This window comes from Myotis myotis, unplaced genomic scaffold, assembly GCF_014108235.1.
Source record: "Myotis myotis isolate mMyoMyo1 unplaced genomic scaffold, mMyoMyo1.p scaffold_m19_p_6, whole genome shotgun sequence".
Classification (NCBI taxonomy): domain Eukaryota; kingdom Metazoa; phylum Chordata; class Mammalia; order Chiroptera; family Vespertilionidae; genus Myotis; species Myotis myotis.
In genome coordinates, this window is record NW_023416368.1 from 38,108,823 (window position 1) to 38,130,034 (window position 21,212).

Below are 21,212 nucleotides of genomic sequence, written 5' to 3' on the forward strand. Positions count from 1 at the left end.
GGATTGCGAAGGCCACCTGCAGTCCAGCCTGGCGGGGTAAGATGGGTGGGGTGGACAGGACACTCTGTGGGGCCTGTGGCTCATCCATCAGCAGCCAGGACATCCAGTATGGTTGACAGAGGGGTGGGCTGGAGGCAGGAGGCAGTAGCCTGGGGTGAGGCCAGGCCACTAATGAGCTCCCTTCTTCCCCTTCTCTCCACAGCCATCTCAGCTTCTTTGCCTCCAAGCCCAGCCCCACAGCCATGATCCTCAACCTGTGGGAGGCAAGGCACTTCCCCAATGGCAACCTCAGCCAGCTGGCTGCAGCAGTGGCCGGACTGGGCCAGCCAGACGGCGGCCTCTTCACAGTGTCGGAGGCTGAATGCTGAGGCCAGCCAGGCCCCCACACCTACACTCTCACCAGCTTTGGGACCTTCCAGGGACAGGCAGAGCCGGACGGGGCCTCCTCACACCAGGGAGCTGTGTGGACAGGCCCCTCCTGGTGAACGCTGTCTCTTCACACTGGCCCTTCAGACCCTGCCCATGCTCCCGCCCCTCCAGGGCCTGCCAGGCCAGGCTGGCACTGCCACCTGCCCCCAGGGCCCAGGCTGGACAGTGCCAAAAGCCAGCCCAGGCCCAGCCCCTGTGTGTGTGTGTGTATGTGTGTGGTGCTACCTCTCCCCCCGCCCCTGGCCGGGGACCGCACACGCACAGCATGTGTGCACACACTGGGCTCGGGACGCACCCTGGAGCTCCTGCCTGAGCTGGACCTTATGCAAACATTTCTGTGCCTGCTGGGTAGGGGCACGTCTGAGGGGCCCGGCTCCAAGCCTGTGGGACTGAGGGCCACAGCCGGATGGGGGGCGGCCCCTGGATTCAGGCACACGACCCCCACACGGGCATGTGCCCACGCATGTCTCGTGTGTCATCTCACCGGCTTCCCCCTCCCCCGCACACACGTCATGCTGTACACCTGGAGGCCACTCACACCTCTCACGCCCGGTATCAGTCCACATCTGCCTCTCACATGCTGCCCTTCTCCCACCCACCCAGGGACGCCCAAGGCTCCTCCCTGATCCTCCCCTCCCCCACCAAGAGGAGCCCTGCCCGACGGGGCGTGTGAATATGCAACGGGAGTCCTGGGCTGGACAATGGCGAGTGTGCGTGCCGTGGCGTGCCCGCTCCTGGGGCCTGTCGTATGAAGCTCGTGCCCTGACTCTGTCTTAAGTGCATTCACGCACTTACACTTGGCCTTATGTACACAGCCTTGCCCGGCCGCCGGGGCGCGTAGGGATTTTAGCGGACGTGAATGTAAATAAATTATATATATATTGCTAACCCAAGTGCTGCTTCTCTCGGGGAAGCCAGAACTTGAGGTCAGTGGCCACAGAGGGGTCACACATGGGCTGTTCTGGGAGTCCTGGGTGGCTGAGCCTGGCTGGGGCACAGGTGGGGCCCCAGCCCTGGTCCAGCACAGCTGGTTCCTGGAGACTTCTTCAGACACGGGTCTGCTTGGCCAGGCGACAGGCAACGGCAGTGACCAGGGCTGCACCTTTGCCCGACCCATCCTCCGACTGCAGGAAGGTGACTGCACAGCGAGGGGCCAGCTCCTGCACAGTGGCTGCCACCAGGCGAGAGAAGCTGTGAGGGGAGGGGCTGAGGTGAGCCCAGGCCAGCCAGGCCCTACCCAGGCATGCCTCCCACCCAGCCTGGCATCCAGACTCACTGGGGGTGCAGCTTGTAGAGGGTCCCATCCACTCCCACAGACACAGTCAGCTCTTCCAGGCCCCGGTTCTCACGGATCTTCTCCACCACGGCAGCCACACCTGCCCCACAGAGCTGGGCTGCCCGCTGGGACACAGCCTGGCACACCTCCAGGACCATGAGAGTATCATCCGAGGTCAGGGGCAGCCCCAGATCCTCAAGGATGGCTCGGACCTGCCTCAGGGCCAGGCTGTCACTGGGGACAGGAAGGAATAGAACACAGAGGTAGGGTCTGGCGTTAGCTCCCCTCTCATGGCTTCTATCCTCCTGGGTGGACCTCCCTCCAACCAGCCTTCCACCCAAAGTGAACAGAAAGACCCCTTTGGGAGGTGGGAGGCGGTAATGCATGGCTCGGCACCTTTCAATCTCAGACAGAAACTTGGTCTTGAAAATGTCCCTGGTCTGAAGGCTCTGGGTCTGCTGACCCCGGAAGAGAACTCCAAGGCTGGTCAAATGCAAGAGGATGTGGCGGACGATCTCCCCCAGGTACATGCCACTGATCATCTTCTCAAACCTGCATGGAAGTGTGTGTGCCCACAGGGTAGGAGACCCCATCCACTACCATCACCAGCGGAAGCCACCACCAGCCACCCCTGCCCGGCCCAGCCCACACCTCTGTTTGCCAGGGTTGATGGATGCCTGGTCTACACTTGCATCGAAGCAGGTGCTGAGCGTGTCCAGAGAGCCATCATCCCCAAAGGCGCCCCACTCCATGTTGATGCACATGTGGCCTAGGTCCCCAGCCACTCCTGCCACGTTCCGGAGCTCCTCCATGTAGCAGGCATTGGTGCCAGTTCCTGCAGGAAGGCCAGACGGAGTAGGAACCATTTACTAAATCAGACAGGACCCCCTCTGATCCCTTCCTGCACTGAGACGGCAAAATGTGGGCTCATTTTTACATCTCCATCTCCCCACACTCATGCCCTGCCCCCAGTCCTGGTCTTCTTTTCTTCCTGACATTCTTCCGCAGCCCCTGCCAGCACCAAGCCCCTGGGCCTCCACTGCTTCCCCTACCAGCTCCACCATCAGTGCATCTCCCATGCTTCCCCTGGGCACTCCTAGAAATTCCACCAGCTATGCCATTCCCCTGGGAGATGTGTGACAGACAGCCCTCCACTGTCTGCAGGTGAGACGCCTAAGCTCCCTGAACTGGTCTTCAGTTCTTTAGTCAAACTAGCAGGTGCTGGGCCAAGAGCCAAGGACGGGGACAGGAGTCAGACCAGAGGATCCCCGCAGTGGCGAGAGGTGGGGCAATGAGCAGACAACTCAGAGACTGCCCGTATGTGCCTAAATGAAGGTGCAAAGAAGAGCATCCTGGGAGTGCCAATGAATCATCCTGCCTAGAGGGTCAGGAAAAGCTACAGAGAGGAAGTAAGTTGGGGTTTAGCCTTGAAGCCAAGAAGCACAGAAAGGAACGGCATTCCAGGCAGAGGGCAAAGGCATCCCTTTCCTATCCCAACACCCGGTCAGCTCTAGGCAGGTGGACTCCTTGCAACCCCATCTTGACTTCCTCCATCCAGTGGTTTATTCCCATGGCAGTTTGGGCACACCCCTCCAAGCGCCTGCCCATGCCAGGCTCTATGTTCAAGAAGCTCCCAGTCCCACGAGTGGCTATCACCCACCCTGTGCTCTGAGAGATGGATGCCTAAGGACCTGTGGGAGCCCTCCTTCCCTGCCCAGCCAGATCCCTTCTTTCAAGGCTTTCTTTGCAAGTCCCACTCATCGTGGGACCCCTTCCTTTCTGAGCTCAGCCTGTCACCCTGGCACAGAGTCAGGTTCAGCTCTCTCTGACTGCCACGTGCTATTCTAGGCTCAAGCCCTGCTAAATGGTCAGTTCTGAAAAGGCAGGTGTCTTCTCCCTTTATGTGTCTTCCTGTCCCTTCATCCATCCCTCCGCTGGCCACAGGATAGGCGCTTAATAAACACTTAGAATCTTGGTTGACCTAAAGGACCCTCATAGCTCATTCTCTGTCAATCCCTGGCATCCTCCACCCAACCCCCTCCACCCCAGCTCCAAGCACGGAGTGTCCCATGAATTAGCATCAGGCAGTAGGGACACAAAAGAGCAGGGCCCTCCTCACCAACAATAAGGCCGACCTCACAACGGGGGTCCTCATAGCCACAGGACATCATGGTTCCCACTGTGTCATTGACAATGGCAACGACATTCAGCTCCATTGCCTGCACACAAAAGGATGAGGCTAGTTGCTGGGCAACATGGTCGTCACGGCAACTGGTGCTGGACCCAGAGGTCTCTACTGCAGAGGGTCCCCCTCTTAGGAAGCGAGAGACCCTTTGCTTGCCTCAAGGCCTGCCACAGCCCCAAAGCACCCCTGGAGGCAGACTCCTTACCTGTCTGCGCTTAAGGGCTTCCCGCAGCAGACGCACAACATCTTGGCCCTCACAGTCTGATGCATTGAAACCCTTCGTCCAGTTCAGAAGGATGCCCTGGGGTGGGACCAAGGCAGGGGACCCCTTGGAATCTCACTTGGCCTCCCCAAAGCCTGCATCTCCTCCAGCATACCATGTTCCCCCAGGTCCACTCTGCCCATACAGCAGAGGGCCTTGCCCTCTACCCCCTGCCAAGTCCTCAGAAGCCTTCCAGTGTGAAGAAACCTATTAATAAACGTTCAACCTATGTTAGTACCAGAAGGCTCAGATGCTCTCAGGGTTTGGCCATTTTAAGACGGTTGCCCAGAAGGAATGGCCCTTCGTGATTGGGTTAGGAAGGGATGGAGCTTGTCAAGTGAGTGCTGTGTGTGAGAAAGGGGAGGCTCAGGGGGTCCACATGGCAGCAGATTCTGCTCTTCTGAAAAGAGCTAGCCAGAGTCGCTTGAGAGAAGGAATTCTTGGAGCTGGGACAGAGCTGTGTCATTGGGAGATTCACACGTGTGTGCCAGATATAAGCGAAGGACGAAGAGAAAAGCCAGAACCCAGACATGTGGGCAGGATGGAAGGGGACAAGACAGCTAAGCCTTTACTGTGAGAAATTGGCCTTAAATTGTGAACTTAGTGATGGGGACTTGGCTGTGCTTTTCTTGGTGTGCTTCTCTAAGGGCGGGGGGGTGGGGGTGGGCGGAGAAAATGACTGCTCTGCCCACGGGGAAGCGTGGAGAGCAGCTCTGAAAATCTTTAGGTCAGGAGATTAGGAATACTAACCAACATTTCCCCCAGTAATATTGTCGTATCACTTTCCCTATATGACTACATCTAGGGTGTTCTGTGCTCATTGTCCCCAAACCAGAAACCAACAAGAGTGAATGAGAGGGAGGCCAGTTTGTGGGAGACCAGATCATGAGAGTTAGCAGAGCTTCCCTGCTCCCAGACAAGACAAAGAACCCCTGGCCTGGGAAGGGAGGTGGGGCGGGCGAGCCAGGTTTCGGATGGCTTCCTGAGAGAGGTGCTCTGTGCCCTCCACGCTGGGCCCACCCTTGGGCGGGAAGGAAGAAGACACGGGATTTGGGTGGTCTGAGAGGAGAAGAGGCCTCTGCCCTCCTTCCCCAGGGAGGTGTGAGGACCCAAGAGAGGAAGCAGTAGCCCCTTACTGCTTCCCAGTGGGGGCCTGGTGTCTCCCCAAGAGTTTCCCTTTTGTGTCTGCACATTCATTACAGCGAAGGACGATCACTGTGCAGCCGAGAGGGGCCCCTAGAGGGGAGGGGGGGTCTCCAAATTGATCAACATTAAGTTTTCACCCTCCAAAGATTGTGGGTTCAACACAGACATTTAGTTCAGTGATAGATCAATAGGATCATGTTTCCTGCATGCCTGCTTTTGCATCTTGAGTCCCACCTGCTTCTCACACTTTATAAGAAATAATCAAAAGGCGCCAGCTGCTCAGCCTGGAGCAAGAGGACCAGCCGAGAGATGCAGTGGCCGTGCGGATGGGGGAAGGCAGAGTACGGAGGCACGCATCTGGGAGGGCAGGGCTGGAGCAGAGGGCGACAGCCACACAATGGCTGGTTGGAGCCGAGGAGGCAGAGCTGCTCAGAGACGCAGGTAGGGCAGGACGCAGTGGGCACCTTCGGGGACAGTGTACCCCTCATCATAGCAATTTTTCGCACAAGTTGGGATGTTGAGGAGGGGACTCCTGAGAACCTGGACTAGAGTTCCAGGAGGACCTGTTTGCATGACAGGCCTGTGTGTGCACGAAAAGTCTAGCATTCTTATTGAAGGGTGCGTGGAGGTGTGTGCTGAGAGCCTGCTGCTCTGCCACCCCAGTTAGGCACCCACCCCAGTCAGGCACTGAGAGGGACGCTGGCAAGGCCGGGAAGGGGAGAGAGGGCAAAGGACCCGTGTGAGCACAGCCCTTCGAGCGCCTGGAGCCAGTGCTGCTCCCTGCAGGCCCTGGGCCCTACACCAGTGCGTGGTCAGCCCGGACCTGGGCCTGCACTACTCCCAAGGGCCCACGCCTACCCCTAGCTCCACTCTCCTGCTTATCGGCAGCCCCCAGGGATACCCGTGTCCTTCTCCATCCCAGGCCTCTTTGTGACTGGATTCCAGGCCACTTTACCCCTTCCACCCATTGGGCACACTGCATTAGGGAAACTGAGGCTGAGTGCAGGCTTAGCCCAGTGGTGCCTCTGCCTGCCCCTCCCCCAGTCCTCTCCCCAGCCTCCTGCGAGGCCATGAGGGCACGTGGGTGGGAAGCCTTGGGAACGCCCTCCCCCAGCCCTCCCCCCTCACCTGGTCCAGGCCAAGCTGCCTGCACGGGAAGGAGAAGGTGAAACCCAGGGGGAGGCTCTGCCCGCTGAGGCCCTGCTTCTGCTGGAAGTCCAGGATGCAGTCCACGATGTGGTCAAAGAGCTGAGGGTCGGCGCAAGTCAGCATCGGGGAGAGGGGCACCGGCCCTTCCCTGTCCCTGCTTCAGCCCCAGGCTGTGAGTACCTGCTGCCCAGAGCCCTGAGCCACACACTCAGGGATGGAATAGACCTGGTTGGTGATCTGCACGCCTTCTGTGGCCACATGTACCAGGAGGACTCGGAAGTTGGTGCCTCCAAGGTCCAGCGCCAGGAAGTGCCCCCGCTCTGTGGGACAGAGACAGGACAGAGTGGGTGGCTTCACTCAGCACACACTGACCCCCAGGAGCCCATGTCCCAGTCACATACTCAGGCCAGGTCCTCACCGCTGCCATCAGGAGTGGCCCGGACATAAGTGGGCAGCATTCGGAGGGAGGAGGCCTCCCCTTGGAGCCCCTTGACCATGGCCTCCCGCATCTGTGCCTGTACCACTGCCAGCTGCTCGCGGGTCAACCGGAACGGTGCCAGGGTCTCCTCCAATAGGCGCCGGTGGGCAGCCAGGCGGGCAGCCACTGCGGTCACCATTGCCACACCCCGGCCGCCCCCGTCCACAGAAGGGATAAAGGAGACATCACATTCAGGGGCCAGGAGCGTCACCGTCTCCTGCAGGACACTGAGGAACCTGCACAAACACATGCGAGGCCCACCCTGGCTTGGCACCAGGCCCTGACCCCCAGAGCTTCCTGAAGCCTGGACCCCATCATTTCAAATCAGTTCAATTCTAAGTTTGTCTGTGCACCAACGCCATGCCCAGTGCCCCCAGGGACCCCTCCCTTGCACACCCAAGGAGAAGCATCTTTTCTCTCCTCTGACCTCTTTTGGCCCCCAGCCCCCATCTGGCCTCACCCTGCCCTGCAGCCATGGTACTGGAATGCCCTTGGGTGCTTGTCACACACACACACACACACACACACACGTGTTCCTGCTACCTGCTCACACAGGATCTGTGTTTTCCGAATACCTGGGGTGGTGCTCAAACACTCGGCCTCCAGTGGCCACAGCGATCTGAAGCGTCTGCTGCTCCCGGCTGTGCTGGAGGCGGGTGAGGACGGCAGCAAGGGCAGCGGCGCAGAGCTGGGCGGCTCGCGTGCACACGGCCACGCACACATGCTGCACCAGCTCGGCATCCGAGGCCCCTGCGTTCAGGCCCAAGTCCCGCAGGATAGCGTGCACACGGGCTGTCCCAGCCGAGGCGCTGGGGGGACAGGGTGCTACTTTGAGGGTCAAATATCCCAGAAGCTCCCTGTCCCTCTTCCCCCAAAGCCCCGTGGCTCCCTGGGGGGCAGAGCATCCTCCCTCTCCCAAGCAGAGAAGCCCATTTCCACCCCACTGGCTTCCCACACTCACTCCTCCATCTCGGCCACGTGCTCCAGGAGGATGCCCCCTCGGCTCAGCAGGGCATGGGAGGTGCAGCCACCAAAGAGGACCCCATGCTGGGCCAGGTGAGCCAGGACCTGCCGCACCAGCTCACCCAGGTACAGGCCGCCAATCATCTTCTCAAACCTGCAGGTCGGAAGGGTGGCTGGAGAGGCTTTCCTAAGGCTCGGCCCACATGGGCCCACCTGTGAGAGCCCTCAAGGAGACGTCCTTTTCTTTAGGGTCCCCAGGCTGGAGGTTCCAGAAGCAAATGACTTCTCAGGAGACAGGTGGGTGTTTACCCAGACCCCACTGCCCCCTCCAGTTTGGGTTAGGATTAGGGGGCTTCTGGAGGGTGGCAGGACCCAAAGGGGAGGGTGGGACACTTTACTCAGCTACCCCCAATCTCCAACTCCTGTCAGGGCTAGCCAGAGCCAGGAATAAGGGAGGGCCACGGTGTGAGAACTCTGAGTTCTAGAACCTAGAGCCCTTCCTTCTATGAGCCTGGCCAGGGCCCCTGAGGGGCAGCCTGGAGCTCCTGGGAGGGAGTGGCTGGCCCTCAGGGCTGGCGCACAGGACAGTGGAGGGGATGGGGAGCAGGCAGAGAAGGGCCTAGAGTAGAAAGTCAGGCCACCTCTGGGCACCGGGATTCAGGGACTCCTGGTCCAGGATGCGGTCGAATGTGGTCAGCACTGACCCCAGGGCCCCATCATCACCGAAGGAGCCCCACTCGATGCTGACGCAGACGCGGCCGCGGTCCTCATCCAGCACCGCCACGTGCCGCGCCTCCTCCATGTAGCACGCGTTGGTGCCAGTGTCTGACAGAGACGACCTCATCAGGGCCTGCCCCCAGGCAACCGTGCCCCCCACCCACTGCCACAAATGGCCCATGGCTCACCTACAACAAGCCCAACCTCGCAGGGTGCAGTCCCCAGCTCGCAGCCCATCATGGTGCCCACCGTGTCGTTCACCACGGCAACCACATCGATGCTGCAGGCCTGGACAGCGGGAGGGCAGAGCAGGGGAACCTGGGGTTGGGCAGGGCTGGGGCCCTGTCTGTGATGGAGACTCCCAAGCCAGGATGAGGCCCCTTGCTGGCTCACCCTCATCCTGGCCTGGCTCCCCAAGCCCTTCCCGTCCAGCCCTGACTTCCAGCCATGCACACAGTACAGTGGCCATTAGTTCCAACAGCCTGGCCTCCTCAGGCAACAAGATATTAGCATATGCCCTTCTCTGAAATTACATCCTCCCCAGCCCCAGCTTATGCACCTGGCAGTCTCCTCCTCCAAGTCCTTGCTCGAGGCACAATGGGCCCTCCCCAGGGCTCCCAGGGCCATGGATCCCCCTCAACAGGGACAGTCTTTTATTGAATGCTTTCCCCACTGGACCAAGAGGCCTTGAGGACAGGCTCAAGCCTTTTCATCTTTGCTTCCCCCATGGCCCTAAGCATTGGTTTGACCTTTCTTGGCCTCAGTCTCTTTACCTAGGAAATGGGAGTGGCAGCAGCATTTACCTCAAGGTTAAACTGGATAAAGGATATAAGCAGGAAAGAAAAGCAGGCCCTCCCAGAAGCACAGGGCAGGCCACATGGTTGTCCCATGGCCCCTGCCCCCACTCACCCCCTGCCTCTCAATGGCATCTCGAAGCAACTGGACCACATCCTGGCCTTCCACACCACTGCACCTAAAGCCTTTGGTCCAGGAAATGAGGGTACTCTGGGGGCAGAAAAGTGGGGTCACTCCAACAGCCTTCATGGGGCTGCGGCCCCTCCCCACCGTCCCCATGCCCCCTCCACCTCACCTTGTCCAGGCCCGTCTGGTGACAAGGGAAGGAGAAGTTGAACCCAAGCTGCAGGCCCTGTCTGTCCACAGGGTGCGCATCCAGGAATTCAGACAGGCAGCGAGCCGCAAAGTCGAAGAGCTGGGGGACACGGAGAGGCTCAGCTCTGCCCAGCAGAGCCCCAGCCACCCTGTGGTCCCACTGCTTGAGCACGGAGCCCTCACCTGCTGACCAGGACCCAGCATCACCTCTTGGGGGATCAAAAACTCCTGGCTCTGGGGCTCAATCCGGTGCCCCTCAGTGCCCGTCAGGGTCACCCACAGAACACGCAGTGAAGCCCCCGTGGCTCCCAGCTCCAGCACCATGAAGTCTCCTTGCTCTGAGGACAAGTGGTCACAGAGAGGCAAGCAGCTGTTGATACCAAGCTCTCTGCCTCCCAGAAACATTCCCAAGGCCTGCAGAGTCTTGTCAAGGGAACTTAGAGATAGGAACCTTAGAGATAGGGACAGGGATAAGAAACTACCCCTTCCCCAGATGATAGCCCTCTCCCCAGGCCTGGCCACCTGTCTTAGTCTATGTCACCTACCAGTGCCATGTGGGATGGACCCCACATATGTGGGTAGCATCCGGACAGCAGGGGCAGGGCTGGCCTGGCCCGTCAGTGCCTGCTCCATGGAGCGCAGGAGGCTGGCTTGGATCTGCCGCAACTGTGTGCTCGTCACCTTGAATTGATTCAGGCATTCCTGCGCCTGGAGAAAAACAGGCTGACATCTGGGCAGGAGCCCTGTTGGCTTAGCCAAGTACCCCAACCCCAACCAGGACAAGCCAGCCCTGTCCTGCTCATACCTCCTCTCACCTGTCCAGACCAGCCCCTCCCTCAGCTTCCCCAGGGCTGGCCTGAGCCCTTTCTGAGCCTGGTCTCCCAGCCCTACACCTCACCTCTTCCCACACTCTGGCCTGCTGGCCGCTTAGGGCCTGCACCACCTCCAACACCCTCAGAAGGCTCCTTTCTGGAGGAAAGACCCACCCACTTCCTCCTGCTCCATCCCCTCGTGGCTCCTCAGATCACTATACTCCTAGCTCCTCCTATTTCATTGAACTCAGGGTTTGATAAGGCCTTTCTCCTGTCACACCAGGACTGACTTGCTCTGGGTTCCCAGTACCCAGAGCCAACCTCTCAGTGAGTTGTCATTGAAGAAGCAAGTGAATGAACACATGTGTGAACAAACTTCAAGTTCAGGTGCTTCCTTCTCCAGATCCACTTGAATCTGGAGCCTGAGCGAGCCCAACCCTCACCTTTTTTTTTTTTTTTTTTTTAAACACACCACCAATACTTATAGTTCCACTCTCTCCCATAGACCAGTGCTGACACTGGGAAGGACTGGGCCTCCCATAAGGAGAGAACCGCCTGGGGGCCCAGTGTGTCCACCCAGGTGTGTTCTGGGCTTGGTGGTGGCCCGAGGACCTAAGTCCTCCCCCAGGGTTCCCCCATCCCAGAATCCTTGTGGGCCTGGGAGTGGGTCACACCCGGGAAAGCTCCCTGGGTAGAGGAACAGGTCATGTGGGAAGAGGTCACATGATGCCTCAAAACCTGCCACGCCAAACATCAGCATGAGACAGGAGGGGAACGAGGTCAGAGGGTAGAATCAGGAAAGCACGGCAGGGGGTCTGAAGCTGAGGCGCTGAGGAGAGTCTGGAGGCGACCCCGCAGAGGACGCCCTCCCCTCCGTTGCCGTCCCTCATACCTTGGGGGAGGCCCACCCACTCGCCCAGTGCCATTCCCAGCACCGAGTGCTGCTCTACCAGCTGAGGCCTGCCCTGTGCAGCTCAGGCTGCAGTATAGGGACAGAAAATAAGCAAATAAGCAGATAAGATGGTCTGGTAGTAATGGCAGCTTAAAAAAAACCAAGCAGGAATAGAAGTAGAGAGTGAGCAGGGAGGTAGAGATATTTTTGGACGTTGGTCAGGAAAGGCCTTCCTATGGAGGTGACCTAAAGGAAGGAAGGGAATGAGCCATGTGAAAATCTGGGGAAAGTGCCCTCGCCAGTTTGGCTCAGTGGATAGAGCGTCGGCCTGTGGACTGAAGTTCCGAGTTTGATTCCGATCAAGGGCACATGCCCAGGTTGAGAGTTAGATCCCCAGTAGGGGGCGTGCAAGAGGCAGCCAATCAATGATTTTCATCATTAGTGTTTCTGTCTCTCTCCCTCTTCCGTCCTCTCTGAAATCAATAAAAATATATTTTAAAAAAGAAAAAAATCTGGGGAAAGAGCATAAAGGGACTTTCTTCAGTGCAAGGGGATGAATTTGGGGGAAGACTGGAGCAGGAGTAGATTAGCATGAAGGGAGGGGAGAGGTAAGCAGAGGACAGGACACTCTGAGTTCTTCTCCACCAGAAGCCCGCTGTGGGGAGCTTAAAAAGCACCCTGCTACCTCCTCTCTATAGGGAAACCTCCTCCGGGCAACCTCGGGGCCATCCTTCAAAGAGGCCCAGCAGCCTTCCCGGGTTCACTGGAGAGCCCCAGCCGGTGACTCCATTCCCCTGGGCTTAGCCTTTCCCAGGCCCCCACCTCTGGTTGCACAGGAATTCCGTTCGTGCAACCTGCGGCCCTAAGCTGGACCTGTGTTTGTAAAGAACCACTGGGACCTGGATGAGGAGGCTGGGGAGACTGGGAAGAGAAGCTGCCCACTGAGGAAGATGGGAGGGCTCTCTCCCACCCCTGCCTTAGGAAGAGATGGGAAACAGAAGCCTAAGGCGCAAACGACCCTAACAGGAGTGCCGGAAGTTCAGCCCCTGTTTACATTACCGCAGATGCTTACAGCAGCCAGGAATGCTCAGAGGGGCTATTCCCAGCACAAATGAGGACACTGGGGCTCAGACCGGGACAGTCATCTGCCTAAGCCAAGCCGCTATCAAGGCACAGGGTGGGATTTGAACCTGACCTGTCGGACTACAGAGATGTTTCTACATAAATGTGAAAGCTTTATAAAAACTAGCAATTTCTGAAAAGACCCCAAAGCTGATGAAGGTTGCAGCGAGGAAACCCCATAGGACCTGGCATGAGATAACTTACATCTGAGTGTTGCCTGCCACTTCCTGGATGTGTGGCCCTGGACAAGTCAAACTTCCCTCTGAGAGAACAAGTCGCCTCTTATGCAAAACCCAGAGAATAATGATATTCAGAGGCCCCCAAGCCCCCAGTGCTAGGGCCATGTCTTATTCACAGTGTATCTCGGAGCCGAGTGGTTGTGGGGGCATAAGAATTAAAGGGGATCGTGCACATGAAAGTGTAAAGTACTGTTCAGGGTGAGGGCTGTGTTTTTATTGCTTAATGATAACAGCAGAATGATGGAGTTAATGGCTTAGGCAGATGAATGTTTTTTCTTCCTTTTCCTCCCGGAAGAAAAACCTTCCTCCAGTGGAAGGTGCAAGAGGAGTGACAAGAAGATGGTAGAAGCCACAAGAAAAGCAGGACTTCCCTGGCCGACTCTGGCGGGTGCATAGTAGCCAGGAGAAGCTACTGGGTCGTCCCCCTCTATCTCCTCTGAGAAAACTCGGGAGAGACCTCAGCCAGGACAGAGAGAAGCAAAGCCTTAGAAAGAGGCTGATCCAATATGGCTTCAAAGCTGGCTCCTCGAGCAGCTTGCATGTCGGTCAGTCTGGGCTCATTGCCCCGCCTCTCTGAGTGGCTTCCTTCTCCATCCAGCAGGAGGTAAAATAGCACCCCCCTTTTCTGTGAGGACTGAGAAGGGGTGGGACAGTGGCTGGCCTATAGGACATGCTCACTGAAATGTGGGTTTCCTTTCCTCAGAGCATGAGGTACAACCGCCTGGAGAGCCTGGTTTATTGCCCCTCTGGTGGCAACAAGAGACCTGGGAGGAGGGGTGGGGATGGGACTCTGAGAAGGGGCTGCGCTCTGACCACGCATGGGAAGGGGGCCGAGGGGAAGCCTGTGGTGCTGAGGTGGGGCCAAGGCCATGGAGAACATGGCATCCCTGTGAAGTCTCCCAAAGCCTAAGGGAATGTCTTTAAACTGCAGATGCATGTAATGAAGTCAGCAGGGCAGATGTAGGACCAACACGGGAGCAAGGGCATAAAGTGAGTGGGAGATGGCGGCAGGCCAGGCATTGCTCACTCCTGTGGCCAGTGGTGGGTGGCCAGTGGTGGGTGGTGGGTGGAGCACAGAGGAAATGTTTACAGCAAGGTCTGGGGCAGAGATTGGATGAGGGTGAAGTGGAAGCATGAAATGCAGTGAGGGGTGATGCCCCACAGTTTGGGCAATGAACCAAGTCCAGCAGATATCAGGACAAGCTGGAAAACTAAAGAAGCTGCAGGGAACAGTTGAAGAACCCTCTCTCGACGCCTTTGTCCTTTATTATGCCCTGTAACTCACTTAACCCTCCAGGGGGTGGGTGGACTCCATTTTCTTTTCTTCCATTTTACTGATGAGGAAACAGAGGCTACGGGATATGAAATGACTTACACAAGTGTTTCCGGCTCAAGGATGTGGTATGCAAGGGCTCTACATCTTGGTCAAGAGGACAAAAGAGACTCACTTCTGAGCTAATTGGAAGCATGTAGGGTAAGCCGCACTGTAACCTCGGCTCTGCGTGCCTGACTGCATGGCGTGGAGGGGAGGGAGAGCTGCAGGAGTGACTAGAGAAGTGGGGGAAGGAGGTCCTTAAGAACACAGCTTTCTAGACTGGGTCAGCCCATTTGGGGCAGAGGAGGTGCCTGTGCGGCAATGTGGCCAAAGCAATATATTTGGGGCTGAAAGATCTCAGCCCAGCTCAGACTCCTGTCATGCCTTAGTCGAAGGCACACCATTTCTCTGGGCCTCCTCTTCCTGGGCTGTAAAGTGAGGAGCTAGTCCCTGCCTTGCAGTTGTGTGGAGCATTGTAGGAGACACTGACCAGATCAGATATGAAAGGCTCTGAAAACTGGAAGGTGCTGCAAAGGTGTGATCACATGGCCCCACATCATCTTTAGCCAATCCTGCTCTTGGCAGCTCTCAATAAGCTTTACAGGAACCCAGTGCTGAACTTACCAGCTCAGAGCTGTCCGGAGAGCAGGGCAAGCCCTCCTGGGGGCAACCGGGGGCTCCTTCCTTTTGCCACAACCCTACAGGCCCAATGGAGTCCATGTGGTTCCACAATTGGGGGTGGCCACCTATGGGAGGAAAGAGGCAGCCTGGGTGAACCGCTTACTCTATAGGCCCTAGGAGGCCGTGACTCAGACTCTTTCTTCCTTCTGAAGGGGACAGGAAGGATGCTATGGGCAGAGCTCAGAACCTCAGTCAGTTTCCAGAAGCATGTGTCATAAGAGAGGACCAGGAAGGCTGGTTTCTATTCCTAATGCCTTTCATTCATTCTGTCCTGTAACTCACTTAACCCTCCAGGGGGTGGGAAGGTTCATTCACATTTACCAGTTCCTTTGCCTACTCCGCTGCCAACCAGGGCCCCACCTTCAGGGACCTCACAGCCCTACAGCAATCCCAGCAGTGTTGACATAGGCATCAACCGAGATGGACAAGCTGCTGTGCTTAGGAGTTCAGGAATGTGCTAGAGCTTTTGGAAGAAAGAGTGTGATGTGCTGGAGCAACAAGCAGGCTGGACCACAGATGTTTCTATGCCAAGCTGAGATGCATGGATTTCTTCCTGAAGATAGATGGAGAAGAAGTGAGGGGTGGGCCTGTGCTTCAGTAAGGGCTCCTACTCGTGGCACAAACTTTGGGCAAGTCATTTATGATACCTGTACAAGGTTGGTGAGAATTACATGGAGTAACACCTGGAAAAATGTTTTGGAATATTTAATTTAAACCTCAGCTCCTGGGTGGGTTTGGGGAGGAGCAAGAGAGATAATAAGAGCAAAAGAACCTAGTTCACTGTCTTCAGGTTTATTTAGCTGACTTTGCATGAAAACTCTATGAACCTCAATTTCCTCTTCTAGGACAGGAAAAAAATTCAGTTCTTGTGAGGATTAAAGGAATTAATGATTCTGAAAGTCCTTTGCACACTCTAAAGGACTGTTGGAATGTCAGGTGTGCTCACTCAAGCTAGAGGTGGCACTGATGTTCCAGGAGGATCCTGAGGGAGCCTGTGATCCAGGTGCCCTTCAGGGGAGAAGGAAATGAGAAATGCAGTGGAGGGTCCAACAAATCACTCCACCTCTCCTCCTGGAAAGGCAACTTCAGGAAAGACACCTTCCACCCCCGCAACCCTCCCAACTTCTACTCCCATCACTCCCTGTGGTCACCTATAATCTGACCGCCCAACCCCAGCCTTTGGCTGAGGCCCCACTAGTACTGCCCTCTCTCAGGCATGCAGTCATGAGCATTCTCTTCACTACAAAATACTCTTGTCCCTTGACTTCAACAGCCAGTTTTTCCTGGGCCTCCTTCCTAAATCTCTCATCATCTTCATTAACTCCTTCTCTCCTCTCCCCTTAAGCAATGGGGCTCCCAGGTTTCTGATAGCTCTCCTTTCCACACTCATCCCCAAGAATTGATTAAAACTTCTGTGTGAGGCCTCCTAAATATCCCTCTCCTGAGCCAAATCCCGAATTCTAATGATCTATTAGACATCATGATCCGAACTTGGAGAGGCTCCTCACACTCAACACATTCATTTTCTCCTTCACTTTTGCCCACGATTCTTCTCCTATGCTCCACCTTCTCCTACTCTAATCTGTCCACCACCACCCTGCCCTGCCCTGCCACCAACTGTGCTAAAATAGATTTTATCATGTCACTCCCCAGATCTATCCCCCTAAGAAAGGAACTGTCACTTTCTGATGGCTCCCACTGCAGAAAAAAAGAAGTCCAAAACTCTTTACTGTGGCATTCCAGGCCCTAACCCTGTCCTCCAACCAAGCTTCCTCCCCCTACTGCCCTTCATATGCTACACACTGACTATGAGCTTCATCCTGTCTCTTGATGTCTAGCCTTTGTTCCGTGTTCCCTGAGCCTGGAACCACCGTGTCTGGATCATCTCTGCATCTTCAACGCCCAACACAGGGTTCAGCATAGGTAGGTGCTAAACAGCTTTGTGAATTTGGGGGTGGGCAGGTAGTCTTGTTCAGAGAACCAAGAAATCCATTTCTAACAAATATTCCCAGAGTCATATAATCCTACACTCAGTTTCTAAGTCTCTCAAATGGGAATGTTAGTTCCACATAAATTATAGGTCAGTTTCAAAGATAAAATGGGGTAACTGAGGCAATTACCTTTGGAAAGGGCCAAGGGCTACACACAGTGGTGAGCTTTCATTCTCAAGGCCCAGCTGGCTCAGCCATTCATTCATTCACTTTTTCATTCCCTCTTCTATTTCACATTTGTTCAGCACTTCTCCATGCCAGGGACTGTGAATCTTCCTCCAAGAAACCTCAGCATTTACCCTCTCAGTAAATGTACCCATGTCTGTCTCTTCCAGCTGAGAGTCCTTGTAGAGATGGGCATGTCTCCCATATCACTGGATCCCCAGACCCCAGCCCAGGTCGCACACATTTAAAGAACTGTGGGGCTCTTGGCTTCCCTCAGCTGAGCCAGCTACATGGGATGAGCCTTCTTTTAGAAACACAGACCACAGATATTTGCTGGGGAGGGAGCCACAACTGAGGACCAAAGGCTTAGTCTTTCCAGCCTTCACTCCTCCAGTATGGGCCAAGCAGCAGAGATAAGGGTGAGGGTTGGGGCTGAGGCAGGTAGGAACTAAACAGAGGAGGAGGCTCTTACCTGGGGAAAACAGCAGTTGGTCAGTCTCCTCAGGTCTGGGCGCTTGTCTCTCAATGAGACATCCCACGGGCCTGGTTTGCACCCAAAGTGAAACGCACAAGTGACCCGATAATGTCCCCAAGCCCCGCCCTTTTATTAGACAACAGCTAAGTCACTTCCTTTTGAGTCACTTCCTTTTGAGAGGAGCCAAGGGTAGGCAAGGCCATGGTGCAAACTTAAGCAAGATGACCACAGGAAATTGGAGAGGTAAAATCGGTCAAGGGCTCTAGGGCATGCTCTCTGCAAGGATGGGAGTTCTGTCCATTTTACAAAAACTCAGAGTCTGAGGTCTGAGGTGGTGGCTCACCCCTGGAAAGAAAATGGAGAGGCCTAGTCTGGGAAATATGCAATCCAATGGACAATTTGGCAAAATGTGGGAATACTAGTGAGAGAGAGGTCATGTGAGCACAGAAGAGACTTGCCTTGGAGTGGGCAGGGCAAGCTGAGGAAGCTGAGCCTTGAAGGAATGGTAGTATTCTGACAGGTGGTCCTTGGAAAAGAGAGGAGCATGTACAACATGATGGAGAATCAGACATCTTCATGGAATGGAGTATAGCTCCAAGGTTCTGAAGAGGATGCATGGAGATGGGACTGCGTGGTGGAGCGGTGGAGCTAGACTGGAATCTAGCCGTTAGTCTGTAGGCCAAGGGGGACAGTAGGTTCACAACATAGATCTTCTCTACTGAAAGGGGAGGGGAGTCTCAGGTTGTAGTCAATCTGTTGGCCACCAAGTTGGTTTTCCCCTGTACTAGTCTTTTTATTTTTTCTTAATATATTTTTATTGATTTCAGAGAGGGAGGGAGAAACATCAATGATGAGAATCATTGATCGGCTGCCTCCTGCAAGCGACACACCGGGAATTGAGCCCACAACCCAGGACTGTGCCCTGACCGGGAATCAAACTCTGACCTCCTGGTTCATAGGTTGACGCTCAACCACTGAGCCACGCCAGCCGGCTGAACTAGTCTTCTTGAATGCACAGAACCTTGAAGCATCACTGTGCTCACTGCTATGGTATGAAATGTGTGTTCCTCCAAAAATTCATGTTGAAAACCTAATGCCCAAGGTGATGGTATTAGGTGGGGCCTTTGGAAAATGATTAGGTCATGAGGATGGAGCCCTCATGAATGGGATCAGTCTCCTCATAAGAGAGGCTCCAGAAGATCCCTCACTCCTTCCACCATGTGGAGGATACCAGAAATCTGCAACCAGAAGAGGACCCTCACCTGACCACACTCGCTCCCTGATCTCAGCCTTCCAGGCTCCAGAATTGTAATAAACTTCTATTGTTTATAAGCTACCCAGACAGTGGCATTTTGTTATAGCAGCCCACATGAACCAAGATACCCACCGTGGTAGGAGACAACATACTGCACCAATTTTCATTTCAGGGAAATTGGTGAGCAGATACGTTAAAGCTTTAGGTTACCTCATCAGCAGTAACCCTACCATTATCCACAGACAGTACATGACCTCCACCAGGATGATGAAGGCCCGGGACAGTAGCTCTTGGATTCGTTTTGGCATTGGCAGGGCCTGGGAACACCCGACATCAGCCCTGCTGCAGTTCTCTGGGTACCAGTACAGCATATAGGCCCTGACAGGCAGGGAGCTCGAGATGGGAGTGAACAGGACAGTCACCCATGATGTAGTGTCCTTCCTAACCTGGATTTCCAGTCTCTCTCAACCTTGTTCAGTTAAGAGATGAGAATATGGAACTGAGTGTGAAAGGCCCAGCTGTGATTCATGCTGGCAGCCAGTCTGCAGTCTCCTGAGCCAGAGCGCCAGAACTCCTCATCTGTTTCTGGAAATGTGTGTCCATCTCCGCAGGAGCAGAGGTCCCAGAACCCCAGGCTGAGTGTCAGGGCCTTTGGAGGGAGGAGGCAACCTGGACTTAAGGTCTGTGAACAGCTGACAGGCCTTGCGGTAGCCTAGGCACAGTAGCCAGCAGTTCTCAGACACCAGATGACCTCTGACCAAAAGGGGAAGGACAAATCCTGACTAATTTCTCCATAGGTATGATTTGCCTTAGTTTGGTTTCCCCAGAATTAGATGAAATTTGAGCTGTCCAGAAGGAACTGAGAAATGGGGAGAGGTCAGCAGGAGGAAAGGTGGGGCACAGCCAGAGTTCTGCTGGGCTAGGAACCAGATCCTCCCTGCTCTGAGTTGCTCCCAGGCTTGCTTCTCACAGCAGACAGTGCCCCGCAACAAGGCAAACAGGCCCTCGATAAGCTCCCCATAGTTCCCTCCATGCCCTTTCACTAGGCTATGCCTTGCAGTTTTCTTCTACCCATCAAGTTGCTTTACTGTTAGGTCTTTGTTCATGCGGATCTGTCTGGAATGACTCCTTCTTTGCCCTTTCCAGCCTTTCCACCTTTAAATTACACCTCAGTCATCACCAAGGCTTGGGGAGCCTTCCTGGGTAATTCCTCCCGGCCCTAACCCCAGCTGGGTGTGGCCTATCGGTCCTATAGTGTCAGGTGTTTTCTCCCATCTTTGCATTGATAACTGTGGACTCCAAGCACATGCTTCCTACTCATCTTCAGAACTCCAGAGCCCACTTCTAGGCCTGACAAGGAATAGGATGTTAATTTTTGTTAAATTGAAGAGCCTTCCCACAACCTCAGTAGTCCAGGGCTTTTGAAACTGAGAGGGAATCAGAGCCTGTGCCACACAAGCCTAGAGAAGTGCTATGGCAGAGTCACAGGTTCTTGCAATAGGACCATGTGGGTATGTACTAGAATGGTGAGTACCCAGGAGAAACGGGTAAGGCACTGATTCGGGTAAGGCACTGATTCTGTTAGAGCAGTGGTTCTCAACCTTCTGGCCCTTTAAATACAGTTCCTCATGTTGTGACACAACCATAAAATTATTTTCGTTGCTACTTCATAACTGTACTGTTGCTACTGTTATGAATCATAATGTAAATATCTGATATGCAGGATGGTCTTAGGCGACCCCTGTGAAAGGGTCATTCGACCGCCAAAGGGGTCGCGACCCACAGGTTGAGAACCGCTGTGCTAGAGGGCTAGTGGAAGGATGAAAGGGAAAAATCATAAAGCCTAACACAGAGAAGTCCCCTTTTCTTTCCCAGTTTATGGAAACCACTTGTGAAGTTCATGGAGCTTCCTAGATCTCCATGAGTCCACACTTGCAGTCCAGGGCCTTCCCATCTTGGAAGAAGCAAAAAGCCCACCAAGACCCCAAGGAGAGCTCTAATTGCCGAGGGTTCAAAGGTGCTATGGAAAGCTGGCGGTTGATGGAGCTAAGGTAGAGGGCTTGCTCCTCTAAGAACTGTATCTTCCTGCATCTGCACCCCACCTCTCTCTCTGGCTTTTCCACCTCTCACTGTAACACTACTTATGACATACAAAACTAGCACCTTGTTTAATAGCAACTACTGTCACTTCCTCACCATCCTCTATGTGATTGATACTATGCCTTTATACACATTATCTTAACTCTGAGAACCCTGTAAGATTTTTTCCCCCGTTTTATGGACAAAGAAACTAGATCTCAGAGAGGTTAACTTTTATCAGAAGCAGGGGTTCAGACTCAGGTTGATGTGATACTCTCCAATGACTATCTCTTCACTGTCTCAACAATGCCCTCCCACAGGACCACTGGAGTAATAAGACAAATCAGCAGCCTGTACCAAAAACCGTGGGGGGTGGGGAGGGGACACTGGGGAGTTGCTGTTTCCCCTTGACTCCCCATTGGCTAACAAAAAGCCTATTGTTCCTGGTCCTGCTTATTCCACACCCGCCTC

The 21,212-nt window shown here is 55.1% G+C and overlaps 2 protein-coding genes across 4 annotated transcripts in view; one reads left to right on the forward strand and one right to left on the reverse strand.

Annotated features, from left to right (window-relative positions):
- Window positions 1–1,296, forward strand: part of UNC5A (unc-5 netrin receptor A) — a 57,741-nt gene extending 56,445 nt beyond the window's left edge. Inside the window, exon 16 of one of the 2 annotated variants that reach the window (XM_036314290.1) lies at window positions 203–1,296. In XM_036314290.1, the coding sequence (XP_036170183.1) occupies window positions 203–368 (166 nt within the window). In that variant the 3' untranslated portion in view covers window positions 369–1,296. The remainder of the gene's footprint in view (window positions 1–202) is intronic. The other variant, XM_036314291.1, reaches the window with a different exon arrangement.
- On the reverse strand, window positions 1,290–18,247 carry HK3 (hexokinase 3). Of its 2 annotated transcripts, none has more exons than XM_036314288.1 (19): window positions 17,405–18,247; window positions 14,720–14,841; window positions 10,261–10,423; window positions 9,899–10,053; window positions 9,696–9,815; window positions 9,515–9,610; window positions 8,794–8,893; window positions 8,530–8,713; window positions 7,887–8,042; window positions 7,501–7,734; window positions 6,866–7,161; window positions 6,628–6,767; window positions 6,427–6,546; window positions 4,096–4,191; window positions 3,825–3,924; window positions 2,357–2,540; window positions 2,102–2,257; window positions 1,706–1,939; window positions 1,290–1,600 (listed from the first exon to the last, which is right to left on the reverse strand). In XM_036314288.1, the coding sequence occupies exons 2-19, from the start codon at window positions 14,813–14,815 to the stop codon at window positions 1,375–1,377; spliced, it is 2,856 nt and encodes a 951-aa protein (XP_036170181.1). In that variant the 5' UTR covers window positions 14,816–14,841; window positions 17,405–18,247; the 3' UTR covers window positions 1,290–1,374. The 2 variants fall into 2 exon arrangements, with proteins under 2 accessions (XP_036170181.1, XP_036170182.1); XM_036314289.1 differs by having other exon boundaries at window positions 1,290–1,620; window positions 17,405–18,236.
- Between the last annotated feature and the right edge of the window lie 2,965 nt (window positions 18,248–21,212).

Excerpts from the sequence above, each read along its gene's own strand:
- HK3 (XM_036314288.1), bottom strand. The coding sequence starts at position 14,815 with ATGGACTCCATTGGGCCTGTAGGGTTGTGGCAAAAGGAAGGAGCCCCC. Across the intron at positions 6,768-6,865 it reads GGCCACTCCTGATGGCAGCG|AGCGGGGGCACTTCCTGGCG; the intron begins GTGAGGACCTGG and ends TCTGTCCCACAG. Across the intron at positions 2,541-3,824 it reads TGAGGTCGGCCTTATTGTTG|GAACTGGCACCAATGCCTGC; the intron begins GTGAGGAGGGCC and ends GCCTTCCTGCAG.